Raw genomic sequence first — 24,411 nt, forward strand, 5'->3', positions numbered from 1 at the left:
CAGAGAGCCCGATGCGGGACTCGATCCCAGGACCCTGAGATCATGACCTGAGCCGAAGGCAGCGGCCTAACCCACTGAGCCACCCAGGCGCCCCTCTTCTCTCTTTTTTAAAGATTTTATTTATTTATGACAGAGAGAGATAATGAGAGAGGGAACACAAGCAGGGGGAGTGGGAGAGGGAGAAGCAGGCTTCCTGCTGAGCAGGGAGCCCAATTGGGGCTCGATCCCAGGACTCTGGGATCATGACCTGAGCTGAAGGCGGACGCTTAACAACTGAGACACCCAGGCACCCCTATAGCAGCTTTATTTCTAATATCCTGTAACTGGAAACAACCCAAATGTCCAGGAAGTGACTGGATAAATTGAACTACATCTATGCAGTACAACACTAACAATAATAAACAATAAACAACAGTAACAATATACTCTGATACACACGACGTGAGTTAATCTCAAAAGCATTATGTTAAGCAAAAGAAGCCATATACAAAGATGTACATACTGAATGATTCTATTTGTACCACGTTCAGAAAGGCAAAACTAGATTGATTTAAAAAGTAAGGGGAGGGGGGTGGTGCCTGGGGGCTGAGTTGCTCTTGGCTTTGGCTCAGGTCATGATCTCAGGGTCTTGAAATGAGCCCCTGTCAAGCTCTGAGCTCAGCGGGGAGTCCTCTTGAAGATTATCTCCCTCTGCCCCTTCCCCTATATGCCCACACGGTCTCTCTCTCAAATAAATACCCCCCCCCCAAAATAACAAATAAAATAAAGATAAGAAAAATTTTGGAAAAAAAAAACCACCCCAAATCTCATTTCTCCCTTTATCTTTTCTTTGGAGCACATTTAGTTAAATTTGGGTAAGTTATTCAAGCTTATGATGCAGCTACATTTATTTTACAAACAGACCCACCAGAGAGAAAGGACTCTGTTCAGGGCAGATGGAAGATTCTCAACGGGAAGACACTGCCCTCTAGGGGTTATTTTTGAAATTTGCTGGTGTGTTTTTTTGTTGTTTTTGTTTTTGTTTTTTCTTTTGGTAGTCAAAATTCATGGAGTCCTTACTGGAATTTAGTGGGTGGGGGACCTGGGATGCAAGATGGCATGCTATGTGTGTAACTGACCTGGGAAATGAAGTAGTGACCCATTTCCCAAACAAAATTCAGATGTCCTTCTAGACATTTATGTAGGTGAGAAACCCATTTATAATTCTCTGAGCCCAGAATCTAAGGCTGTTTTGCAAGTTTTTTGTTTTTTTGTTTTTGCATATTGAATTTTCCTGGAATGAAACTACTGCATAAATCAAGGAATGATTATACTTTGTTTTGGTTAGAACTTTACCCAAGCTGTTTACTGTTTTGGAAAGTCAGGATACGGAGAGCAAACACTTGGAGTAGTACTTGAATTGTGCATATGGACCCATGCATTTGAGCCTGCATTTGTAGCTTTTGCACTCATGCTATGTATAGGTGCAAGATCTGACATATTTCATTATGCCTTTAAATGTATTTACATATCAAAATACATATTATTATGAAAGTCTCTTTTCTCCCTTATATTATGGTTAGAGCTTATTTTGATTTTTTTTCCTTGCAATTATATGAGTAGATAGGTTACAATATTTATGAATTTTATTTTGGGACAGAAAGGGGGCACTGCAAAATGTTTATTTACCCATTTAAAATTAATTAATTAATTAATTAACTTGAAAGAGAGCAAGAGTGAGAGAGCATAAGCAGGGAGTGGGGGGACAGCAGCAGAGGGAGAGGGAGAAGCAGGTTCCTTGCTGAGCAGCTCCTTGCCAGGACCCCAAGATCATGACCTGAGCCAAAGGCAGATGCTTAACCGATGGAGCCACGCAGGTGCCCCTGCAAAATATTTATTATAAAAAGGAGCATTGGGTCTAATAGGCCCCTGGGAACATCGAACTCTCACCAATAGATTAGTGGGAACTCATGAGGGGATAGAGAGAGGGGCCACAGGTAACCTTCCTCAGAATTCCACCAGGAAGACCCGCGTTTCACTGATGCCTATTTCTCCCTAAGCTAGGAGCTCGGTGTTTCACAAAGACGTATTCCTCCCTATAGGAGTTTATAGCAAGGATACACGGAAATGTGAATACATGGAACACAGCATGAACCATCCATATATGTTCTTGCTGTCCTGCTCAGTGCCTTGACAGTCATATGCAGTGATAGTCATATGAAGTGACAGTCATATGCAGACCAGGAGACCACTCCCCCTGCCATCCCCATGCCCCAGACACAGTTGATTGGACAAGAGGTGGGGATCTCCCCAAGCCAAGCTAATCTTATAAGCTGGCCAGCGACCTACCAGGTGGCTTGGTACAAAATGATGAACTACATCAGGAAGATTCTGTTCCAAGAATTTGGGAACATGGGGCACCTGGGTGGCTCAGAGGGTTAAAGCCTCTGCCTTCCGCTCGGGTCATGATCCCAGGGTCCTGGGTTCGAGCCTGGCGTTGGGCTCTCTGCTCTGTGGGAGGCCTGCTTCCTCCTCTCTGCCTGCCTCTCTGCCTACTTGTGATCTCTGTCTGTCAAATAAATAAATAAATAAAATCTTAAAAAAAAAACACAAGAATTTGGGAACAGACTTGGGAAATACAGAGAATAAGCAGTTTATAATTGGAGCGGAAGCTGAAAAGATGCCTTAGTAAAAGTCATGTTGGGGGCGCTTGGGTGGCTCCATCTTTTAAGCATCTGCCTTTTACTCAGGTCATGATCTCCGGGTGCCAGGATCAAGCCCTGCCTGGGGCTCTCTGCTCAGCGAGGCCTCTGCTTGAGGATTCTCTCTCTCCCTCTCCCTCTGCCCCTTCCCCTTTCCCCTCCCCCCTTTCCCCTTTCTATCATTAAGAGTCTCTTAGTTTTTTTTCCCTCTCTCCTTTTTTTCCTTCCCCCTTCCCATGTGTTCTCTGTTTTCTTTTTGAATTCCACATATGAGTGGGATCATATAGTATTTGTCTTTCTCTGACTGACATATTTCACTTAGTGTAATACACTTAATGATAGGGAACAAAGTGAGGGTTAATAGTGGGGAGGTGGGCGGTGAGGGGTAATGAGCTAAATGCGTTGGGCTTTAAAGGGGGCACTTGTGGTGAGCACTGGGTATTATATATAAGTGATGAAACACTGAATTCTACTCCTGAAACCAATATTGCACTGTATGTTAACTAACTAAAATTTAAATTAAAAAGCAAATATTGCTTTGGCCAATGGGATTTAAGAAAGCATGATAACGGAAGTTTGAAAATGCTGCATATTGGGGCTTACCCTCTTAGACCTAATTATCCATGTAAGAAGACAAGGTTAACTTCCTTGAAACAGAAAGGTCACATGGACAGAGACGCAGTCATACATATGGGTGACCCCAGATGAGAATACCAGAAGAACCACTCAATTCACACACAGAAATCTGAGAATTAATGAATAGTTGTTATTTTTAACCCACTAGGTTTTAGAGTAATTTGTCATGTAACAATAAAAAATGATATAGTATTTCTCTGTGTATTAGTTTAAATTATTCATCCTTTTAACCTTTCCCTCTAATTAGTTTAACATGTTTATAATAGTTATTTTAAAGTTGTCTGTGAAGTCCAACACCTGTTCCATGTTTGGATTTGCTGCTATTGGCTATTTTTAGTCAATTGGTTATGTTATGCATCTTATTTTCCTTCCTTTGTCAAGGTCTTTTAATATCTTTCAATCGTGTGCTAGAAATTGTATTTAAAGGAACTGCGGAGTGTAGAGTAAGTGTTGTTTTCACTCGGGGAGAGTATAGCTTCTGCAAACCAAGAGAGAGATGCATTCTCGGTTCTCCTCGGGTTTGCATACAGGTACAAAGGAACATTTTGGAATTTCAAAGTAATGATTTTTAAAAAGATTTTTATTTATTTATTTGAGAGATATAGCATAAGCAGAGGGAGGAGCAGAGGGAGAGGGAGAAGCAGGATCCTCGCTGAGCAGGGAGCTGACCATATGGCTCGATCCCAGGACTCCAGGATCACAACCTGAGCCAAGGGCAGAGGGTTAGTGGACTGAGCCACCCAGGAGGCCCTTCAAAGTAATGATTTATTATTAGATGATCATGAGGTTACAGAGATTAATAATGACTAAAGATGGCTAGTAAGAGCACAATAGAATTATCGAGAACAATCTGAGTTAATCTCTGAAAATGAACACCCTGCTACCTTAAAAAATTCTAGGAACATCAGGATACATAAACACACTTTTCATCAACTCATGGAACAATGATATCATCATATGTCATATAGATTCCAGAAGATTCCACTGCACACTTGTGAGACAGCAAGACTGAAAAAGACAAATACTCTCTTATTATTGTTATGAAAATATTTTGACTTCACCTGAAAGGGGATTTCCTGAGTACTGCTGGGGTAGACAAAGAGACGAACACAGAGATCAGCTACACGTGTTTATTGACAGAATTTAGGAATCCACTGCGGTCAGACTCAGGGCAGCTCCATCTGCGTTTTCATGGCTTCAGGCTTCAAAGAACTTAAAATGGCCATAGCTTTTCTCTTGGCTGGAACTTGGGCTTCACACAGCACAGTTTATTATTGGTACAGTAAACATAGACCCTTTCTCTCTTGGAGCATTTCTGGCGGCATCTGCCATGAAGATTCCAGCATTTTTGGGTGCCGCCTGACACAAAAAAGAAAGAAGAATGGAGAGACAGTGTCAGCCCTGAGAAGAGGTATTAAAGCAGGTCTTTGACCATTGGCCTCCTTTTTCTTTCCTTCCCTTTTTAAACATTGTGGTAAAATACAAAGAACATAAAACTTACTAGTGCAAGCATTGTTTTTGTTTTTTTAAAGCTTGTTTATTTGTTTGTTTATTTATGTAATCTCCACACCCAATGTGAGGCTCAAACCCATGACCCCGAGATCAAGATAGCATGCTCCTCCAACTGAGCCAGCCAGGTACCCATCAAGCATTTCAAAGTGCATGGTTCAGGGGCATTAAGTATATTAACAGTGTTATGCAACCATCACCACCATCCAATTCCAGAACTTTCTAATCATCCCAAAGAGAAACCCTGCACGCCTTTCCCCAGCACTGGGCAATCACCAGTTTACCCTCCACTCTGTTGATGTGCCTACTATGGACATTTTATGCCAATGGAATTATGTACCACGTGGCCTTTTGTGTCTAGCTTCTTTCACTCAGTGTGTGTTCATGGGTCATCCATACTGGTTGTTTTTTGGCTTTGTTTTTGGCTAACATTCCATCACTTTCTTCATAATTTTATTTATTTATTTATGTATTTATTTATGTATTTATTTATTTATTTATTTATATTTTTGCCAAGGTCTATCATTAAGAGGTGGCTGCACTTAGGTTTTTTCTCATTAATTACAGTTAAGTACACATAATATAAAATTTGCCATCGTAGCCAGTAGCCATTTTTACGCACACAGTTCGACGGTGCTCAATACATTGTGGGTAGCCACTATCGCCAGCCACCCGCATAACTCTTCATCTCGTAAGACTGAAATTCTTTTACTCATTCAACAGGAACCCCCATTTTCCCCTTCCCTGGAGCCCCTGGCAATAGCCCATCCATATTTTGGGGGAGGCCTTTCCTGTCCCAGGATCTTGCTCAATCAACAGATTGCAAGACTTGCCAACACAGCTCCCGGAAGAAGTGTTCTGACAGTTTTGGGGGTGGGATGGCACCCATGACCTCAACCTAGAGGCACACGAATCTGGGACAGTTTTTCTATTCCAGCCACAGGTTTTGCAGCAGTTAAAGATGAAATCCTCTGCTTGAACCAAATGGGGACCTGTACACCCTTCTCTGTTCTGAAAAGCCCCACGCCTGCTCCGACTCGGGTCTTCAGGGGCTCTGGCAGCTGAACGAAGCCTGGGACCTCCAGTTGTATCTGTTAAACCACTTTCTTTGGACAGTTAAAGCCCTGACTCTTCTCTATTTCCTTCCTTTGTAAGTTAATTTTAAGTTTCATTAATTTGTAAATTTTATTATTTCCTTCTTCCTGCTGTAGGTTTTGACCAGGTGTATTTTGTGATCCGGAGTAAGCTTTCTTTGAGACGATCTTTTGATCAATACAGGGGAGAGAGTCTAGGGGGAAATCTGCGCTTCATTGAAAAAATGCATCGTCTGGAGCCGGGGTTCTCAGCTGGGGTGATTTTGCTCCTGAGGGGATGTTTGGAATGAAATGTGTGGAAACATTTTTAGTTGCTGCAACTGGTGAGAGGTGCTATTGGCAATTAGTCAGTAGAGGCCAAGGATTCTGCTAGATATCCTACAATGGACAGCCATAACAAAGGACTATCTAGCCCAAAGTGCCAAAAGGTCAATAATGGTCAATAGTGTCAATCATGCTTGGTCTAGGTAGACCACAGTCTTTAGGGCTATCTGATTTTGATTATGTGGGAATTATTTTACGACTCTATGAGCTGTTGATAAACAATAGTAGGGCAAAAATAATTATTTCTTTAGGGGTGCCTGGGTGGCTCAGTGGGTTAAGCCTCTGCCTTCGGCTCAGGTCATGATCTCAGGGTCCTGGGATCGAGCCCCGCATCGGGCTCTCTGCTCCGCAAGCAAGGAGCCTGCTTCTCCATCTCTCTCTGCCTGCCTCTCTGCCTACTGATCTCTCTGTCAAATAAATAAATAAAATCTTTAAAAAAATTATTTCTATTTTCAAGTATATTCTTTTGTATAGAGGTTCAGTGGATTCCCTCTCTTCCTCTGCACCATGGAGGGGGGGGACCAGTTTCTTTCTTTCTTTCTTTTTTTTTTTTTAAAGATTTTATCTATTTATTTGACAGACAGAGATCACAAGTAGGCGGAGAGGCAGGCAGAGAGAGAGGAGGAAGCAGGTTCCCCACTGAGCAGAGAGCCATGTGGGGCTCGATCCCAGGACCCTGGGATCATGATCTGAGCCAAAGGCAGAGGCTTAACCCACTGAGCCACCCAGGTGCCCCGGAAAACCAGTTCCTATTGATGCTTTGATCCAGTTATAAAATCTGCCTTGTTCTCTCATTATGAGTTATATAAAATCTTTAACACAAGCTCATATGTACATATAAGTATACATACATATATATGAGCCAGGAATTTTTTTTTCAAGGTTTTGCTTATTTTATTATTTGAGAGAGAAAGAGAGACAGAAATAACGGCAAAGAACATGAGTGGGGAGGAGAGGGAGAAGCAGGGAGCCCAACGTGGGGCTTGATCCCAGGACCCCGGGATTATGACCTGAGCCGAAGGCAGAAGCTTAACTGACAGAGCCACCCAGGCAGCCCTAGGTTTTTGTTTTTTTGTTTTGTTTTGTTTTTTTGTTTTGTTGTTTTGTTTTTTTGTTTTTGTTTTATCTTTTAAAACTTCTTTTGACCCCTGAGCAGACTACCATCACAAGAACTAAGTTCTGAAAAAATAGCCGAGAGAAATCTGACATGTGATGCAGACATTAAGATGGCTATCGGGTGTTTCTTTCCGGATTGTATGAAATGGAGCTTGGTGGAAAATTTGACCCATCACAATAAAGAAAACCCATAGACTCTTGTTCTTCTTTTTTTAAAAGATTTTGTTTTTAAGTAATGTCTACACCTAACATGGGGCTTGAACTCAACCCCATCAAGAGTCACATGCCTCACTGACTGAGCCAGTTGCTGCCCCGGAAACTTATCATCTGTTCTAAGACGACACTGGTGGAGAAGTTTGAACTGATCAGTGAGGGCAGCTCCAGTGTATGTCCCTCTCTCCAGCTTAATAACCCTCGGAAAAACAGCAAAAGTGGGACAGGAAAAGGAACCACTGTCTCACGGACTCTGCACGGCTGCCTAAATCTCAAGGATTTGAATATGTACTCACTTCTGTCTGCCTTTTCTGTGGAGGACCAGAGGCTTTTCCTTGCCAGAAAGCAACAGTGTTTCCTGTGACTAAAAACAAATTGTAGTTTGTCTTCCTGTTTGGGAAAGCCTACCTGCCTTTCTAGTGACAGAGGTGCTCTTTTTCCTGGGATATTAATTAAGGAAGGGCAGTTTTGCCAAAAATCATGCCGTCCTTATCATTCTCAACCCTCAGAAAAAATAGAAAGAACTTGCCGTATGTTGAAATTAAAACTTGCTAAACTGACAGAAGGCCCTGAAGAGCCTAAGTGACTCATAATTTGTTCATGAGTCCAATGTTTACTGTTTTTCTCCCCCCAGCAAATTGTAGAAGGCCACGATATCTTGCCCAGCTCCTTTTCCTTTCCTTGCCGTACAGTTGGATTAAGTTGGAACAATTTATTGCCTTTTCATGTCAGGAATCAAACCCTCGCTCTTGAACTCAGTGGTTGGGGATTCTGCAATTGTAGCCAGGTGGTGATGAAAAGAATTGCGCAAAGAAGCTGAAGAACTTGGAATCAATCTAGATGGGCTTACTAGCCACCCACATGCCCCCCCAGAAAGCGTTCTGATGTGTGCTTGTGCGTGTGAAGGCATCCACGTAAGCAACCAAAGCATTTGTTGAGTGAACCATATAGTCTGACTTCTAAGACTCATGAGTTTGTTTCTGATGGCTTTTCCTGGATATTCCCAACAGGACTCTGGTCCTGGGTGCACACTTTTGTTAGTGATGTTTTTTCTCCTGATAGGAATACCACTCACTGGGGCGCCTGGATGGCTCAATGGATTAAGCCTCTGCCTTCAGTTCAGGTCATGATCCCAGGGTCCTGGGATAGAGCCCTGCATCGGGCTCTCTGCTCAGAGGGGAGCCTGCTTCCCCCTCTCTCTCTGCCTGCTCTCTGCCTACTTGTGATCTCTCTCTCTCTCTCTGTCAAATAAATAAATAAATAAAATCTTTGAAAAAAAGGAATATTACTCATTAAGTGTGCCCTATCATGTCTAATCAAGATCACTTTGAATAGAAAGTATTAATATGAATTCATGAGATATTTTATATGTATTCAATGTGTTGATTTTCCCACCCAGTTCTGTCTACTGAAAAGACGTGGAATGAAAGACTAATTTAGTAGGATTGAATATCTCTAGCATCTAGATCACGGTTCTGAAATACCACTTCCCTACTTAGAAAAACAACAACAACAACAACAACAGCAACAACAAAAACCCCAGAGCTTCTTGAAGAAATGAGGATTTCAAGACCTGGGGCAGGAATTGTACAAGATGAGCCTAGAATGTCTTGTCACCCCAGATAACCAGCTACAAACCAGTGAAACTGCTTTTGTCACTTAACAAAAGGATAAAGTCTCAAGTCACATCTTTCAGAAATTTTGTATTTGAAATCATATGGGCAGGACTGGAACATTACATTCTTTCCTGAGGAGCCACTCTCTCAAAACAGAAAAGTATCCTTGATTTCAGAGCCAAGGGCAGACTGTCAGAGAAGGGGTTTTGGGATACAAAATTCCACATCTCTCTTCATTTTGTACTTTCCATGGAAATGAAATCCTGAATCCGTTTCTCAGTCTCAGCCTGGTGTTAATCCCTTTTCACATGAAGTCTATTAAACACTACTTCACAGAGAAAGACAAATGCCATATGTTTTCACTCATATGTGGAATTTAGGAAACAAAACAGATGAACATAGGGGAAAGAAAAAAAGAAGAGAGAGGGGAGCAAACCATAAGAGACTTTTGGCTATGGAGGACAAACAGGGTTGCTGGATGGGCTCTTGGGGGGGAATGGGCTAACTGGGTGATGAGCATTAAGGAGGGCTTAAGTGGCTTTAAGTGGTGAGCACTGGGTGTTGTATGTAAGTGATGAATCACTAAATTCTACTCCTGTAGCCAATATTACACCGTAAGTTAACTACAGTTTAAATAAAAACTTGAAACAAAACAAAACACATAACTTCATTTACATTTTACCCAAACTCCGTCCCTCTCCTTAATCCTATAGAAACCTTATTTGTTCCATCTTTTGTCCCACAGTTCCTTTATTGTGTATTTTCCTTTGCTGTGCCAAGTTAATAGGTCTAACTCCACCGGACTGCAAATGTGTTTCTTGTGGTGTCTCTAAGCTGGGCTTTCTCACAAGGAAACTATCACAAACCAGCAGGGATATATATAATAAGGCTACCACAAGTCAAAGATGGGACAATTTGACTTTCTGCAGCAATAAAGATTGCAATGAATAAAAATTCATCAAAGATATTAAAAGCTATTTTGTCACATTTGGGGGAAGCTTTAGCCAGCTGAGCAGGAGGGGCGGATACTGAGCCCTGGGGTAAGGGTGGGGGATGGGCAAGTCTGAACATGGCCTGAACCCGGTTAGTCTTCCCATGGCCCCCTCATCTGGTAGACAAGGCCCCTTAAGACCTGGACCTTGAATGTTTCCTCAGTTTCCCCCTCATCATGCCCCTAACCCCAATGGTGTGCCAGTTTTCTGAAGGCCCCATGCTCTTTTCCACAGCTGGATCTTTCTTTGCACAAGCTGATTTCTGTCTGGGCCACCCTTCCTGCTTCCTTCTCTTCTCCATCCCCTTCTAATCTCAGCATACTTTTCAGGACTCAGGGTATCCCGTCAGGAGGACTCTTCTGGCCCTCAGACTGGGCTGGTCCCTCCCATATGCACCTCAGATCCCTAGACCCCCTCTGTCAGAGCTCATGCCACCCTGGGTCGTAAATGCCCTTCGTTGTCTCCCCCAGGGCCATTGTCATTTATCTCTGTGGCCCTAGGCTCTGACACAGGATCTGGTACAGAGGCAGCAACAGTGTATGTGAGTTTTTCTCTCTGGTTGAGGTGGTTGTGATCTTTACAAAGCCGAGAACATTCTGGGGAATATTGGTAAAAGGTCCACGGTTGCCCTCTTCTTCCTGCTTCTCCCTCGCACCCCTTCCATTCTTTCTCAGGTGCAAGACCACCTGCACCTGCTTCCTGAGAGAGCACAGATGGATGGCACGGCTGGGCCAGAAGCTTTAGGTGTCGTGGTTGACACCTAAGCTCTGGCACCTGCTGTGGGCAGGGTGCCTCCTCTCCGTGCTTCCAAAAGGGGAGCTACGGAAGCTGGGCAGCCCATCCTCCCGGGCCTGGGGATTCCATGACCAGGTCTCAGTCTGCACACCCTGCCCCTCCCCAAGGGGGTCCAGATTACCTGGCGTGAGCTGGGACAAAAGCAGCAGAGCGGCCAGAGTCAGCAACAGGAGCTTCATGGCTGGAAGTGGCCCAAGGTGAGGCTGCAAGTCCGAGGGGATGGCAAAACGAATGGGGCAGGGCTCCGGCCTCTCTGGCTGGAGGTCCCTTTGTTCAGCGGGACCGATGTCACCCGCACGTGCCTCAGCCGCCCACGGCTTTGGCCCCCGCGCTCCCGGAGCCCAGGGTCTGCAGCCACACACTCTGAGCTGGCACGCCTTCTGCGGTCATTTGGTCAGTGGGGGTGGGGTCGACTGGGAGACGGCGGGAAGGGGGGCCGGCAACCGTGTCCAAGGTCCTTCCACCAGCTCTAAACCGCCTGCACCGAAGGACCGCCAGGGGGCGCCACGCATGCGGAACGCCGAGGGGCTGGGGAGACTAAGCCCAGAGGGTGACGGCACCTGCAGGTGAGCCCACCTGGCGTCCCAGCCAGAGGAAGTCCGCCCTGAGGCTTACGTTGGGGTTGAGAGTGAGAAACATGATGTGACCGGAGGGAAACCGGGAGAACGGTGGTGAGAGATGAAGCTCCCAGCACCAGCCTGGCGGTGCCCTCTGCCATCCGAGGGCCAAACGCGACGTGTCCCCTTTACCCCTGGGGGCAGGTCTTCTGGACCCGGGGCGGAGCCCTTCCCCAGAGATCCAGGAATCAGCTGTTGGGGTCCCTCCTCTGAACTCCCAGGTCCGGAAAGTCCCTTTGTCTCCCTTTCTTTCTGTAGTCACTCTTCTGTTTTCAGGGTTCTATTGTTCTTTCAGTCTTCCAACAACGTGTGACCAATTCCTTGAGTTAAACATCCTGTTGCCTTCCATTTCCTGACTAGACGCTACCCTCACTGGCGTCAAGGGTACAAAAGCATATATAGGGTTTACAAGACAAAATGACTCCAAAACTATTTCCATAGGGGCAACAGAATGAGGAGGTTGAAGACTGAAAAATAGAAATAATGAGGTCAGGAAGTATAAACAACTTTTTTTTTTTAGGCTAATTTATTTTAGAGAGTGAGCTAGCGAGTGTGGTGGGGAGGGGCTGAGGGAGAGAGGACAGTCCCAAGCAGACTCCGGCTGAGTGCAGAGTCCAGTGTGGGACTGGATGACATGGGACATGATCCCAGAACCCCCAGATCATGACCAGAGGTTGCCACCTGAGCGGAAACCAAGAGTCGGTGGCCCAACCAACTGTGCCACCCAGAACCCTCCAAACAACTCCTTCTGAAACCTTGATGATGAAGAGGAGTCAGTGGGGAGAAAGGGACACAGTGCCTAAAGGCTAGAAACCTGCCACTATCGTGTTCACTTCCGTTAAGGAGGCTCATCTCTTTAAACAGTGTGTTCCTTGAGGTTGATCTGGGAAGGAGCAGAACCGTTATCAGTATTAGGGGCCAAGGAATTTATTATAAGAATTAAACTTTATTCAGAGTTTATTTATTTATTTGATGGACAGAGATTATAAGTAGGCAGAGAGGCAGGCAGAGAGAGAGAAGCAGGCTCCCTGCCTAGCAGAGACCCCGATGTGGGGCTCGATCCCAGGACCCTGAGATCATGACCTGAGCCAAAGGCAGAGGCTTAACCCACTGAGACACTCAGGCGTCCCAGAATTAAACTCTATTCAATTGCAGAAGGAGCTGGGAAAGTGAAGATCTGTTCAGGATGGTAGTGGGGTCCCCAAGGGAGCTGGTGTAGAAGTCTGAAAGACAATGGACAAAAATACGAATAGACAATTCCCAAAAAAGAATTGAAAGACTCGTGAACATGTGAAAAGATGTTCAGTATTACTCAGAATAGGAATTTTTAAAAAGCTTTCTGTTGTGGATTGAATTGCACGCGCCCTTCCCCCCTTGTCCCAGCCCCCAAAAGAGAGATGTTCAAATCCCAACCCTAAGCACCTGTGAATGTGACTTATCAGGAAATAGGGTCTTTGCAGATGTAATTGCGTTAAAGTGAAGTTGTACTGGATCGGACTGGGCGGGGAAAGGAGGAAAATTTGGACAGAGACCCTCAGGGAGAAGCCATGTGACAATGGAAGCAGAAACTGCAGGCCAGGGGACACTAGGCAACCACCAGAAGCTAGGAGAGAAGCACAGAACAGATTTTTCCCTTGGAGCCCCCAAGGAGGAAGTGATCCTACCAACACTGGTTTTGAACTTCTAGTCTCCAGAAGTGTGAGAGAAGAAAATTCTGCTCTCTCTTTCTCTTAAATAAATAGAGAAATACTCTTTAAAAGGAAAAAAAAAAAAAAAAAGAAGGGAGGGGCACCTTTCAGAAAAAAAGGAGGATGGCTCAGTCAGTTAAGTGTCTGCCTTTGGCTCAGGTCATGATCCCGGGGTCCTGGGATTGAGCCCCAAAATGGGCTCCCAGCTCAGTGGAGAGTCTGCTTCTCCTTCTCTTTCTGCTCCTTCCCCGCTCATGCTCTCTCTCTTTCAAATATATAAATTAAACATCTTATAAAACAAATTTTGTTCTTTTAAGTCACCCAGGTTGTGGTCCTTTGCAGTGGCAGTTCTGGGAGATGGATACATCATCATGTCAAGTTTATTATTACTAAGACACTAATGTATCTTTAGGTGTTTATGACAATGAACAAGGAACATTGTTGTTTCTGCCCAAATGGAAACATCTGTGCCCTTGTTCCTTCTTTTCTAAAGAAAAAAAAAATGTGCTACAGGTCATTTAGGCATGCAAACTTTCTCTCTCTCTCTCTCTTTTTTTAGCAAGAAGTTTATTTAAACAACAGGATGCTTGACTTGAAGGGAAAATGATCTAGGATTCATTTCTTTTAGAGTAATTCATCCATGCTTAAAGACATTGCCTTACATGTAACAGCTATGTACAAAAAAGTTATAACATTGTCCTTGGTTTTATAATGATAAGTGAAAACCATTAAAATTCTCCAATTGAACAAGGTATGCAAGGATTTTTATGTTGCTCTTTTTTTGTTGTTGTTGTTAAACAGTGAGAGAAAAATAACTTACCAGAATAAAAAGATAAGAGCTGAATGAACATGCCACGAATAGAGAGAGGGGGTATTTTCACAGATGCAAAATACAGACAGAAAATACTCCATAGGATGGGGTATTTTCCTGATCCCTTCTCCATTTGATGTCGATTAAAACACACCCTTGGCCATTTAGTTTAAAAAAATGCAATATGCTTTTGCATGTACACAGTCACCTCATGTACAATAAAGGAATGGGGAAGGGGACGATAAAAGAATCGAGAAAATGATACTGTAGTAGTCAGGATGTGGTGGAACCAAATTGCAGTTTTCTCATGGAGAATGTCTTCCTGGTCTGGAAGAACAGAGTTGAGTCTTAGAGTAAAATAACAGGTTCCCTTCTTAGTAGACACCTGTCCACTGCTGGAATACATCAGTTGTATCTTCATCCTCCGTTTCCAGCTGTGCAGATGGGTCTGCTTCATTGATTGGCTGCCCATCAGATTGGAACCTGATCTGCCACATAGACAAACCCTGTCATTGACAATGGGTTTTCACGAGTTTACTGAGTGGTGTAGCCTCTTAATCTTAAACTGCACTGTGAACCATCCTGCCTCGCCACAGTCAAGTTAGTAGGACCGTTGTTCTCAGTCTTGACTCCTTCTTTGGGCTTTTCGATAGTCATGGTGAGTGCCGGAGTCTCAGGTGTCACTTGACCAAAGAGGTGTCCCAAGTCCTCCCTGAGCGAGCACCCAAGCAGCACCAGGAGCAGGGGTTAGGGGGTTGGGGAGTGGGGGGAGAGTGCATGCGCGTCGGAGGCACGCAAGCTTTTAGTGTATTCACTTGCTTTCTTTGGGACGCTGAATTGACCTCTGAACACATAAAAAAGAAAAAAAAAAAAAAAGAAGGATCGCATGTTCTAGCCCATCTGCCCCCATCTCCAACTCCAGCCAAGGAAGTTGTTGAAAAAGAGGACATTTCTGCTCCATCTTTCAAGTCTTGAATAAATATGGAAATAAGAGGTACTAAGGGTTAATGTTGGGAAATGCTCCAAGTGGGACCCGGGCACGCTTTGGGCTGCACTTTCTAGAAGCCTCTAAGGCTGAATGCCACTGTTGTCTGGACAGCTCCAGGATTCCAGGAAGCCGACTGCGAGAAGAGATCGTGGACGGCTGTTGGTAGTGGTAATGAGGGGCTGTTTATAGCTTTTCCAGAAAGATACCCAGGCTGGGGTGCCTCCCTTAAAACATTTGCCTGGGTCTCCAACACCACCTTGTCGGGGGTGCTGGTGTTGTCAGAGGCAGCGTCTGCCGGCGACCACAGGTGCACTGGGTGGGGAGCCTGGTAGCCCATGGGGCACCTTAAGGTGATGAAGAAACCACAAGTGTCATGGGCAGGCAACCTGGTCTTTACACAAACACGGGAGCACCCGCCTCCCAGGACTCCTCAAAATATGACCACTCTTCCCATTCAGGGTACCGTAGATGACCCGTACTGTTTGTTCCAGACATTGCATTCCAGGCAAAAGTGAAAAGACAGGACTTCTGTTGACAAAAACATGACGTTCAGCAGCATTCCATTCGCCCTGATTTTCAGCATCCAGAGAACAATGGCGTATGAGGCCCGGCTTGATCCCTACAGCCCAGCTCTTCCAATCTGCTCATCGGTGAGACCGAAGCCCAGAGAGGGAACCAGTGTCCCTCCCCAGGTCCCACGCCAGTGAGCCAGCACCTCACCTCAGGGAGCTGAATATTTTCACTTCTCTCTTCCCCTCAATGCCCAAATCCTCCCTGACACAGAGCAGGGGATGGTGGGGCCTCTTAGAGAGGAAAAAAATTTGATAGACATATTCTTCTCAAGGTCTGAATGAATGTGTTTCCTTCTCTGCTCTTTTGCTCCCAAATTGGAAAACTACATCTGAAAAAAGGAGCTTACTTCATGTACATTCCAGCCATGGTAATGGTGGAATTCTAGACCGGATAATGCAGGACTCTGGGGCCATAGTAAATAAAGACTGTGTATGAATGAAGTCTTGGAGGGTTTTAAGTTGAGTTATAAAAAGGGCTGACATATATTAAAACAATCTTTCTGGCTGTTGTGGGATTTCTCCTTGCTAGTCTCTAAAAGGTGAAAGTGGATAGAGGGGGGCGTGTCAGCTCAGGGGTGTTGGTCCCGCTGTGGGTGTGGGGTCAGGGTGATGACTGAGAGCCCTGAGGGACGCAGGCTGTTCCAGGGCTGAGCACAATCTGGGAAACTGAGGCGGGTGTAAATGGTGTGTGTTCCAGTTGATTAGAAGGAGCTGAGAGTCCAGACCTCTCCTCCTTGGCTTGTCACTTCATCCGACCAGAGACTAGTTTCTGAGCCTGAAGTGATGAAGCCGTTTTTGCCAACTTTGGCTGTCCTGGTGCTCTTGTCCCAGGTCATTTCAGGTAACCCAGAGCTCTTCAGGGGAGGGATAGGGTAGAGAGTGGATCTCAGCCAGGGCACTCCGACGCCTGGGAGGAAGGGCTGGCGGGGTGGCAACGTGAAACACCACTCATCTGGGAAAGAGGGAAGAGCCCCCAAATCCTGGGAGAGACCCTGCCCTGCCATTTGCTAGCTCTGTGACATCCTCAGCAAACGATTTGGCTCCTCTGAGTTTCAATGTTTCATTCTTTGGTTTAGAATAATAAATCAGGTTGAGGGCTCAACATGGAACAGGCTGAAATTTGATGCAACAAATGTAGCCTCTTTATTTTCTAAGCCCTGATAAGAGGAGAGCTGGCACCCAGCCTTAGGCGCCAAGGGTAACTTCCAGATTTTTCTGTCATCCCCCACTCCCCCAAGAACTCCTCTCTTTGGTCAGCTGCAGGGGTCAGGGGAGGAGGTCTGGTGTGTGAGGAGAGTGGGGGAGGACAGAGAAAGCAGGAAAGAAGGGAGGCAATAGCGACCTTTTCTCACACTAGTCCCTGAAATCGCTTGGCTTTCACACCATTCATAGCTGCCTTAGGGAAGACAGGATCTCTCAACCACCATTGCCTGTCTGTGCCAGTCCCCGTACCATAGCCTTGGAAAGGTTTTAAGTAGTGAAGAGTCCTTGTCAAACTCGCACAGCCCAGGGTGGTAGCACCAAGTCCTCTTTCCAGTCTGACAGAAGCTTCTACTCCTGCCACCCTCGGCATCACTCCAATCTTTCCACAGGGTCAGGGTCTGAATGGATGGCTTGTGTTTGCTCATGGTAGACACATGCATGAAACACCACTCACGTGGGGAAGAGGGAAGCACCTCCAAATCCCGAGTTAGACCTTGCTTCACCATTTATTAATTCTGTTCTAATTTACTCATTTCTTTTTTCCTTTTCTCTTTTAGAGAGGGAGAAAGTCAGGGTGGGGGAGGGGCAGAGGATAAGAGAGAGAGAGAGAGAGAGAGAGAGAGAATCTTAAACAGACTCCATGCCCAGCATGGAGCTGGACACAGGGCTCAGTCTCACAACCCTGAGATCATGACCTGAGCTGAAATCAAGTGTCTGATGCTTAACTGACTGAGCCACCCAGGTGTCCCCAATTTCCTAATTTGAAATCCTATATTAGGTTGAGGGGTGAAGACTGAAATTCTGCTGTGCAACAAATGTAGCTTCTCTATTTTCTAGAACTCATCTGAATTTTCCAGGAACTTCCCTCCCACTGATGGGACAGTTGGAGGTTGACATGGCACTGGGTGGGTGGGGGGGTACATAAACTCAGAAGATAATTATATCCATCTTTTCCAGTTTAAAGCAGCCCTTAGATGAATTTATTCTGCTTTGGGTAAATGTTTAGTCTTCCAGGGTCTCTCCTTTTACCTGTTCCCCTTCTCCTTCCCATGACTGCAGCTGAATTTAGGGGGTAGTGAATATGCCTTTCTTTGATTAAATAATTTATTTGTCCAATAAATACTGGGATAGGTGCTGCAGACAGAACAGTGAACCATCCAACTAACCAGGCAACCCACCAACCAACCAACTAACTGCCAACCAACCAACTTATCCACCTACTAACCAATGAACCAACCACCAACCAATCAACCAACCAACCAGGCAAAATCTCCCAAACTGGAATACTATGTCTGGCAACCAACCAACTAGCCAAGCAAAATCTCTGTTCTCTTGGTTATTTGGGGAAGGCGATGAACAGAGTTAAGTAGGAAAGAGGTAGCAAATGCCAAGGGAGGCGGATTTGCAATTCAAAAAGGGATATTACTGGAATGTCTCCCTGAAAAGAGAACATCTGAACAGAGACTTGAAGGAAGGCAGGGGGTAGGCCATCCAAATGTGTAGGAAAGAGTATTCATTTATGAGCTGAACTCTTTTTTTTTAAATTAATTTTTTATTTTTTTATAAACATATATGAGCTGAACTCTTAACAGAAGAGACACTTCCCCTGCATCTCCTATTTGGGTACCTTAGGATTTAGAGGTTCAGAGAGGAGAGGCAGGCTAAATGCTTGACTCTGTCTTCGCTTGTCAGCTTGCAAGATACTGAATTCATTTTCTGTCAGTCTCAGTTGGAGAAGTTAGTTTTTCCTAAATATCATTTTGGACTCCTGGCTCTAAGCTGTGAGTCCAATCTATTGTGACAATCTCTATTGAAATGGCCGTTGTCCTATTCTTGACAGTGGGAACCTCTGTGTGAGCGGGAAACCGGGCAATCTGAAGCCCAGGTTCCAGCCAGATGTGTCGCAGAAGCGAAAAGATTCTCGAAGCCAGAGGGCACAAAAATGAAGAAAACCCTGCCCCGAGTCTGACCTCAGCAGATTCTTGAGCTTTATTAAAATGCCTTTGGCTGTTTTCTGTATTTGTCTCTTAGTACAGCTAATCAAACTCAGGTAGAAGAAGCTTGGGTAAGGAAGTACGTATAGGAGAGGAAATGGACTTACTACGTACTGGGTGCACCTGTTCCCTTATCGATTCCTTTAGACCAACCTGAGAGGTAGTTATGGCTCTCACTTGTATTTCATGCATAGGGAAACTGAGGCTCAGACAGGTGAAGTGATTCACCCAATGCCATTCACATAATTAACATGAGGAGATGCTAAGATTACCTGCTGGGCTGCACACAGGCTTGCAAATACCTCCTTGCCTCCTGGACTGTCACTCATATGACTAGAAACACATATTGTATTTATGTATTATTATGTATGTATTTATCTCTCCAATAAAAAGCTGGCATAGACAATGTGACAAGGGGGTCCTATGTTCTGGGATTGTTATAGAAGCTGAAGAGTTAAGCAGAAAATTGTGTTTATTTCCAGGCCCAATTCTTAGTCCATTGTTTCTCTCCATGTATATTATTTTAATTTTTTTCAAAAAGGATATTATTTATTTATTTGAGAGCGAGAGAGAGGGAAAGAGAGAGAGTGAGTCAGGGGAGGGGCAGAAGGAGAAGGGTAAGCAGAATCCCTGCTGAGCGCAGAGCCTGACAGATGATGACAAATGCTTAACCAACTGAACTACCCAGGCACCCCTTATTTTATTTTTTTTAAAGATTTTTATTTGTTTATTTGACAGAGAGATCACAAGTAGGCAGAGAGGCAGGCAGAGATAGAGGGGGAAGCAGGCCCCCACTCTGAGCAGAGGGCCCAATGCTGGGCTCTATCCTAGGACCCTGAGATCACGACCTGAGCCGAAGGCAGAGGCTTTAACCCATTGAGCCCAGGCGCCCCTAATTTTTGTACTTAGTTGAAATTTTCATCAAACCCACACACCCAGGCGCTTTTCAGAGTCAGCTTTTGAATAAGAAAGTATATGTGCCACACATCTCTCTTTCTCCATTTCTTGCTCTCCAAAGACAACCACGTTCATATCTTCTGGTTGTTTCTTTGGATGTCACTTCCATATCTATAAATAAAGTGCTTACTTGCTATGGTTATTTTTTTTTTTTCAGTTTTAGGTATTACCCATTGAATTCCTGCTCTGAAAAAGGAGAATTTAGCTATCTGTCATCTCCTCTGAGTATGTCAAGACTCATTAGGTATCTTATCAATTTTATCTGCCTGGAGACCTGGCCCCCAGACCCCTGCACCTGCTCTGCATTGAGGTGGGTGCCTCCATGCCTGCTGACCTGGGGTACTCCTGGGTCTCCATTTACATGACCCTGGAAGATTCTCTTTGATTTCCTCCTGAGATGAACCCCTGCTCTCCGGATCCAAGGCCTTTCCTAATCTAGTCCTTTACTTTTGGCAGAGCACCTCCTAATGGCTTCTGGAAACTGTCTGACCTTGAGAGACCAATCTCACACTTAGCTAACAGCATCGTAGCGCATTCCATATTGGAAATGATTTCCTCTCAAAATTTTGAAGGCAGCACTCCATGGCCTTCCTACAACTAGGATCATCATGGAGTAATCGGAGGCCCTTCTGAAGCTTGTCTTTTGTATATAAACTGTACTTTCTCTCTGAAAGCTTTTATGATGTTCTCTTCACTATAGGGTATTGAAATTTCATGATGATGGGCCTAATATTTTTGTAGGATTATTTAATCAGTTCTGTTGAGCTCTCCCCATCAATCTGGGAACACAGGCCCTTCAATTCTAGGACATTTTTTCCTTGACTTATGTCTTTGATGATTTCTTGCTCTTTGTGTTTCCTGATCCCAATTTCTGGAATTCTTTTTTTTCCAATGTGGGATTCCCTGACTAAGTCTCTCATTTTCTTCTATTTTTCCCTGCTGTTTTGATCTCTCTCATTTAATCTAATATCTGGGAGTTTTATTTTTATACTTTTATTCACTCAAGTTTTTTTTTCTCATTGATTTTTTTCTTCTTTTTAAAAACAGTATCCTATTCTACTGTCATGGCCTTAATAGCTTCTCAAACGAGGAAGCCTAAAAGTTGAGACCCAATTGAGAAAGAGTTCAGGGGAGGCTGAGCAGAGTTTTGGTCTAGGAGAGAGTGTTTGCCACTTTGTGTAACTGACACAATGATTTTTTGCAATATATGCTATTGTTTTATTACTGATATTATTATCAGCAGTGATGGATGCTGCTGATGCTTTGACCAGACTCCTTCATGGCCCGGGGTACCCATTCCCGGTGCTGCATTCGGTGTTGCTGTGAGGGTCCCAGCTGCCCCCTTTTCAGCGGAACTGCCCCTGGACAGATGGCATGGGTGCTGCTTTGCCCTGATGCTTCTAGCACCTTCCCCTCAGGGGCAGTGTGTCACCAAAACTGACTGATACAGAAATACATGAGGAGGGCCTCCTTGCCTCAAGGCAGGGCCAGCTCTGGTACAATTCACACTGCAGGTTCCCTGTGAGGTTAGACTGAAGATGCTCTCCAGCTGGGATCACATCCTTCCTTAGCTCCTTCTCCTGTCCTGTTTTGTTCCCTCACTCTCCTTTTTCCTTAAGAAATCATGTGCACCCAAATCCCTCTTTCAGATTCGGCCTCCAGGGAAACTGGACCTAAAACAACCTATTTGATTGATCAGAAAAATTTCAAGGAGGTTAAGTGATGTATGTATCACACACTTAATAGGGAGGCAGACCTAGGAGATTTCCCAGCTAGGTCTACTCCCAGTGCCTCGGCTCTTAACCACGACAGGATCCTACCTGATCCGACCTGCGCTTTGGTTTTCTTAGGTTCCTGGTTACTAGTGGGTGTTCAAATCAAAGGATCACATAAGTTTTCTCCCAGACCCAGAATATATTCTCATTTGGAGGACTTGTATAAGCAAGCTACTGGGCCTTCTCCTTCTTTAAACATCTCCTTTATTAAATCCTCCAAGGATTTAATCCTCTCCAAGGATGAGAAGTATGTTGAGAGATCTCACCAGAAGAAGAGAGCATGCTGCCCTGCTCTCAGTGTGGAGAGAAGAAATTTGGGATGGTGAGCTGGGGAAGAAAAGACCCAAGAGACCCATGGTAGCTGTCTTGCAATATTTGACACGAAGCTGTTTCTGCTTTCCTTCTCTGTAGCTGTTCAAGGGCAGAAATCGGGATGATGGGGAAATGTTGTGGAAGGTATATTCTGGTTCAGTGGAAACAACCTCCTAACATGACAGGAGTCCAGGGATGGAATGTGCTATGTTGCCATGTACTAATTTTCCCATCACTGGAAGTGTTTTGAGAGAGAAGGTGAGGGTTGTTTAGAGTGAATTTTTGCTTTTGATACAGCACAGATGAAACAGCCTCTTAGTTCCGAATTCTAAGAATCTATGCTCAAACATGAAAAAAAAAATGGCTCCCTATTGTTGACACAAAGACAGCAGAAAGTTTTTTTTTTTTTAAAGATTTTATTTATTTATTTGACAGAGATCACAAGTAGGCAGAGAGAGAGGAGGAAGCAGGCTCCCCACTGAGCAGAGAGCCGGATGCAGGGCTTGATCCCAAGACCCTGGGATCATGACCTGAGCTGAAGGCAGAGGCTTTAACCCACTGAGCCACCCGGGCGCCCAGACAGCAGAATACTTTTTAAAAACAAAAACTTGCATGGAATTCCGTGCATCAAACAGATCAAAGGAAAGATGCTCAGGTTAAAGCTGGAAGGGAGAAGGGAGGAGGGACCAGAGCCCTACCGTCTCAGCCTCCCTCGATTTTCTGATCTGGACCCCAGAGCCAAGTCTAAGTTTCTTATATTTGCATTCAAGACTTTAAAATTCTTATGGCTATGCGATTCTGCAACATTTTATGGTGAATGAACTCCCAGCTATAGGCATGCAGTGTTTTTTCAGTTTCCAAATGGCTCACAAGCATGCCAGCTGCCACTGCTCTGTTCCCACCACACCCCTACCTTCAGTACGCTCTCACACCCTCCCCTTTGCAATTTCTCTGAAACCTGTCTTCCTTCAAGGCTCCAGGAAGTTCCTCCACCTAGCTTTGCTGACCACCCTGGACTTTGTTGGTTGTCCATTATCTATTCTATTGGAATTTTCTTTTGTTTGTCCTTTACTTTGATGCAGCACAGACAACTGTATTGTTTTTATTCTTGTGGCCATTCCTCCTGACCACTGTGATGATGTATTTCCTGCTTTCTGGACTCCAGGCCTGTGGTGGGATCATACTTTTTGGCCCTCTAGTGGTTGGATGGGGCCATGTCACGGTTGTAACCCAGGGAGTTACACACGCTGCCTCTTACTTCCAAGGTCCAAGCATGTAAGGAGCAGTTCAGGACCCACCAGAGCTGTTTTTTCTCTGCTGTGGTGATCAGCAACCATTGAGGGGCTATCCATCAGTCTGGGTTCCTGAGTAAGAAGATGCAGAGCAGGGTCTCCAAGCCAGCTTGCAGTGGACACGCAGCATGAGTGGAAAATAAACCTTTGTTCTTCTAAGCCACCAAGAGTCTCCCCCCCAGGCCCTCCTTCACCCCACCACTGTGTCGTAACCTCCTTTACTCTGCAGTTCGCTATTAGGGGACAATATCCTACACGGTTTTGTATTTCTGATGCTCAACAGAGTACCTTGTTCATAGTAGATGCTCAATCAAGCTCTGATTCATTTAACAAACATTTCCAAAGTGTTTTTGGAAGTTCATCTAAAAATGATTGCTTTCCATTTTCCTGTAGAAGCCGTAAGCATTTTAGGGACAGGAACTCCCTTAGATAATTCCTCTGCCAGTGTGTCCCGAACACTAGTTCACAGGAAACTGAAAATGGCCTGCATAAGGGGGATAAGTTGTGGGGTGGGGGCAGTTAGAGAAAGATGTTCTAGGAGGGATGGAAACATGACCCGACCTGGAGACAGCAGTGGTCGATTCTTGGGAAAGAAGGCAAATGAAAGGTTGCATTGAGAGAAAGAGCAGCTTCTAGAAATGTCTGGGCCACAGTAAAGAAGTCAGTGAAGTCATTGGGAGGCCCAAGAGAGCTAGAAACAGGGATACCCTTGGAAGCATGCTCTGATGACTCTTTTCTTGGAGGCCCAAAGGAAAGATACATTGTATGTGCTTCAGACCCAGAAGACAGATCTGTCCTTAAGCCTGCATTCTGGGTAAACACTCTGGATCTTAGACTTGAAATTAGTTTAGGTAGTTTTGAAATTTTCAACCTTGATTTGAAAAAGCACAGGGGCAGAGAGGTCTCAGGATCGCTGACAATCTTTGCCCCCTTTCTGGAACACTGATGGTGTTGACAAGGGAGGAGCCAGGAGAGCAGCAGGGAAGAAAGAGGTCAACCTTCAAACGCTCTAAGAAGTCAAGGCAGATGAGAATTCCTGGTAGATACTGACAGTGACCAGTCAGCAGGGCTCTTCTGTGTGCCAGACTCTTCTACTCTGTTCTAGGGGCTTTACAAATATTACCTTACTCATCTTCACAGCAAACCTCTGGGCTCAGCAGCGTTGTCTCTGTATGAGGAACGACAAACTGAGGTTCAAAGACATTAACTGGTTTGTTCAAAGTCAC

The 24,411-nt window shown here is 44.8% G+C and overlaps 1 protein-coding gene and 1 pseudogene across 1 annotated transcript; both read right to left on the minus strand.

The window, feature by feature from the left end:
* Positions 1-4,530: 4,530 nt before the first annotated feature.
* Positions 4,531-11,155, minus strand: LOC111141313 (defensin beta 123). Its single transcript, XM_022493772.1, has 2 exons — positions 11,098-11,155; positions 4,531-4,676 (listed from the first exon to the last, which is right to left on the minus strand). The coding sequence occupies exons 1-2, from the start codon at positions 11,153-11,155 to the stop codon at positions 4,531-4,533; spliced, it is 204 nt and encodes a 67-aa protein (XP_022349480.1).
* Positions 11,156-14,466: 3,311 nt separating this feature from the next.
* On the minus strand, positions 14,467-14,749 carry LOC111141748 (annotated as a pseudogene).
* Positions 14,750-24,411: the final 9,662 nt, after the last annotated feature.

Source organism: Enhydra lutris, unplaced genomic scaffold, assembly GCF_002288905.1.
Source record: "Enhydra lutris kenyoni isolate GAN:26980312 unplaced genomic scaffold, ASM228890v2 scaffoldscaffold6, whole genome shotgun sequence".
Lineage (NCBI taxonomy): Eukaryota > Metazoa > Chordata > Mammalia > Carnivora > Mustelidae > Enhydra > Enhydra lutris.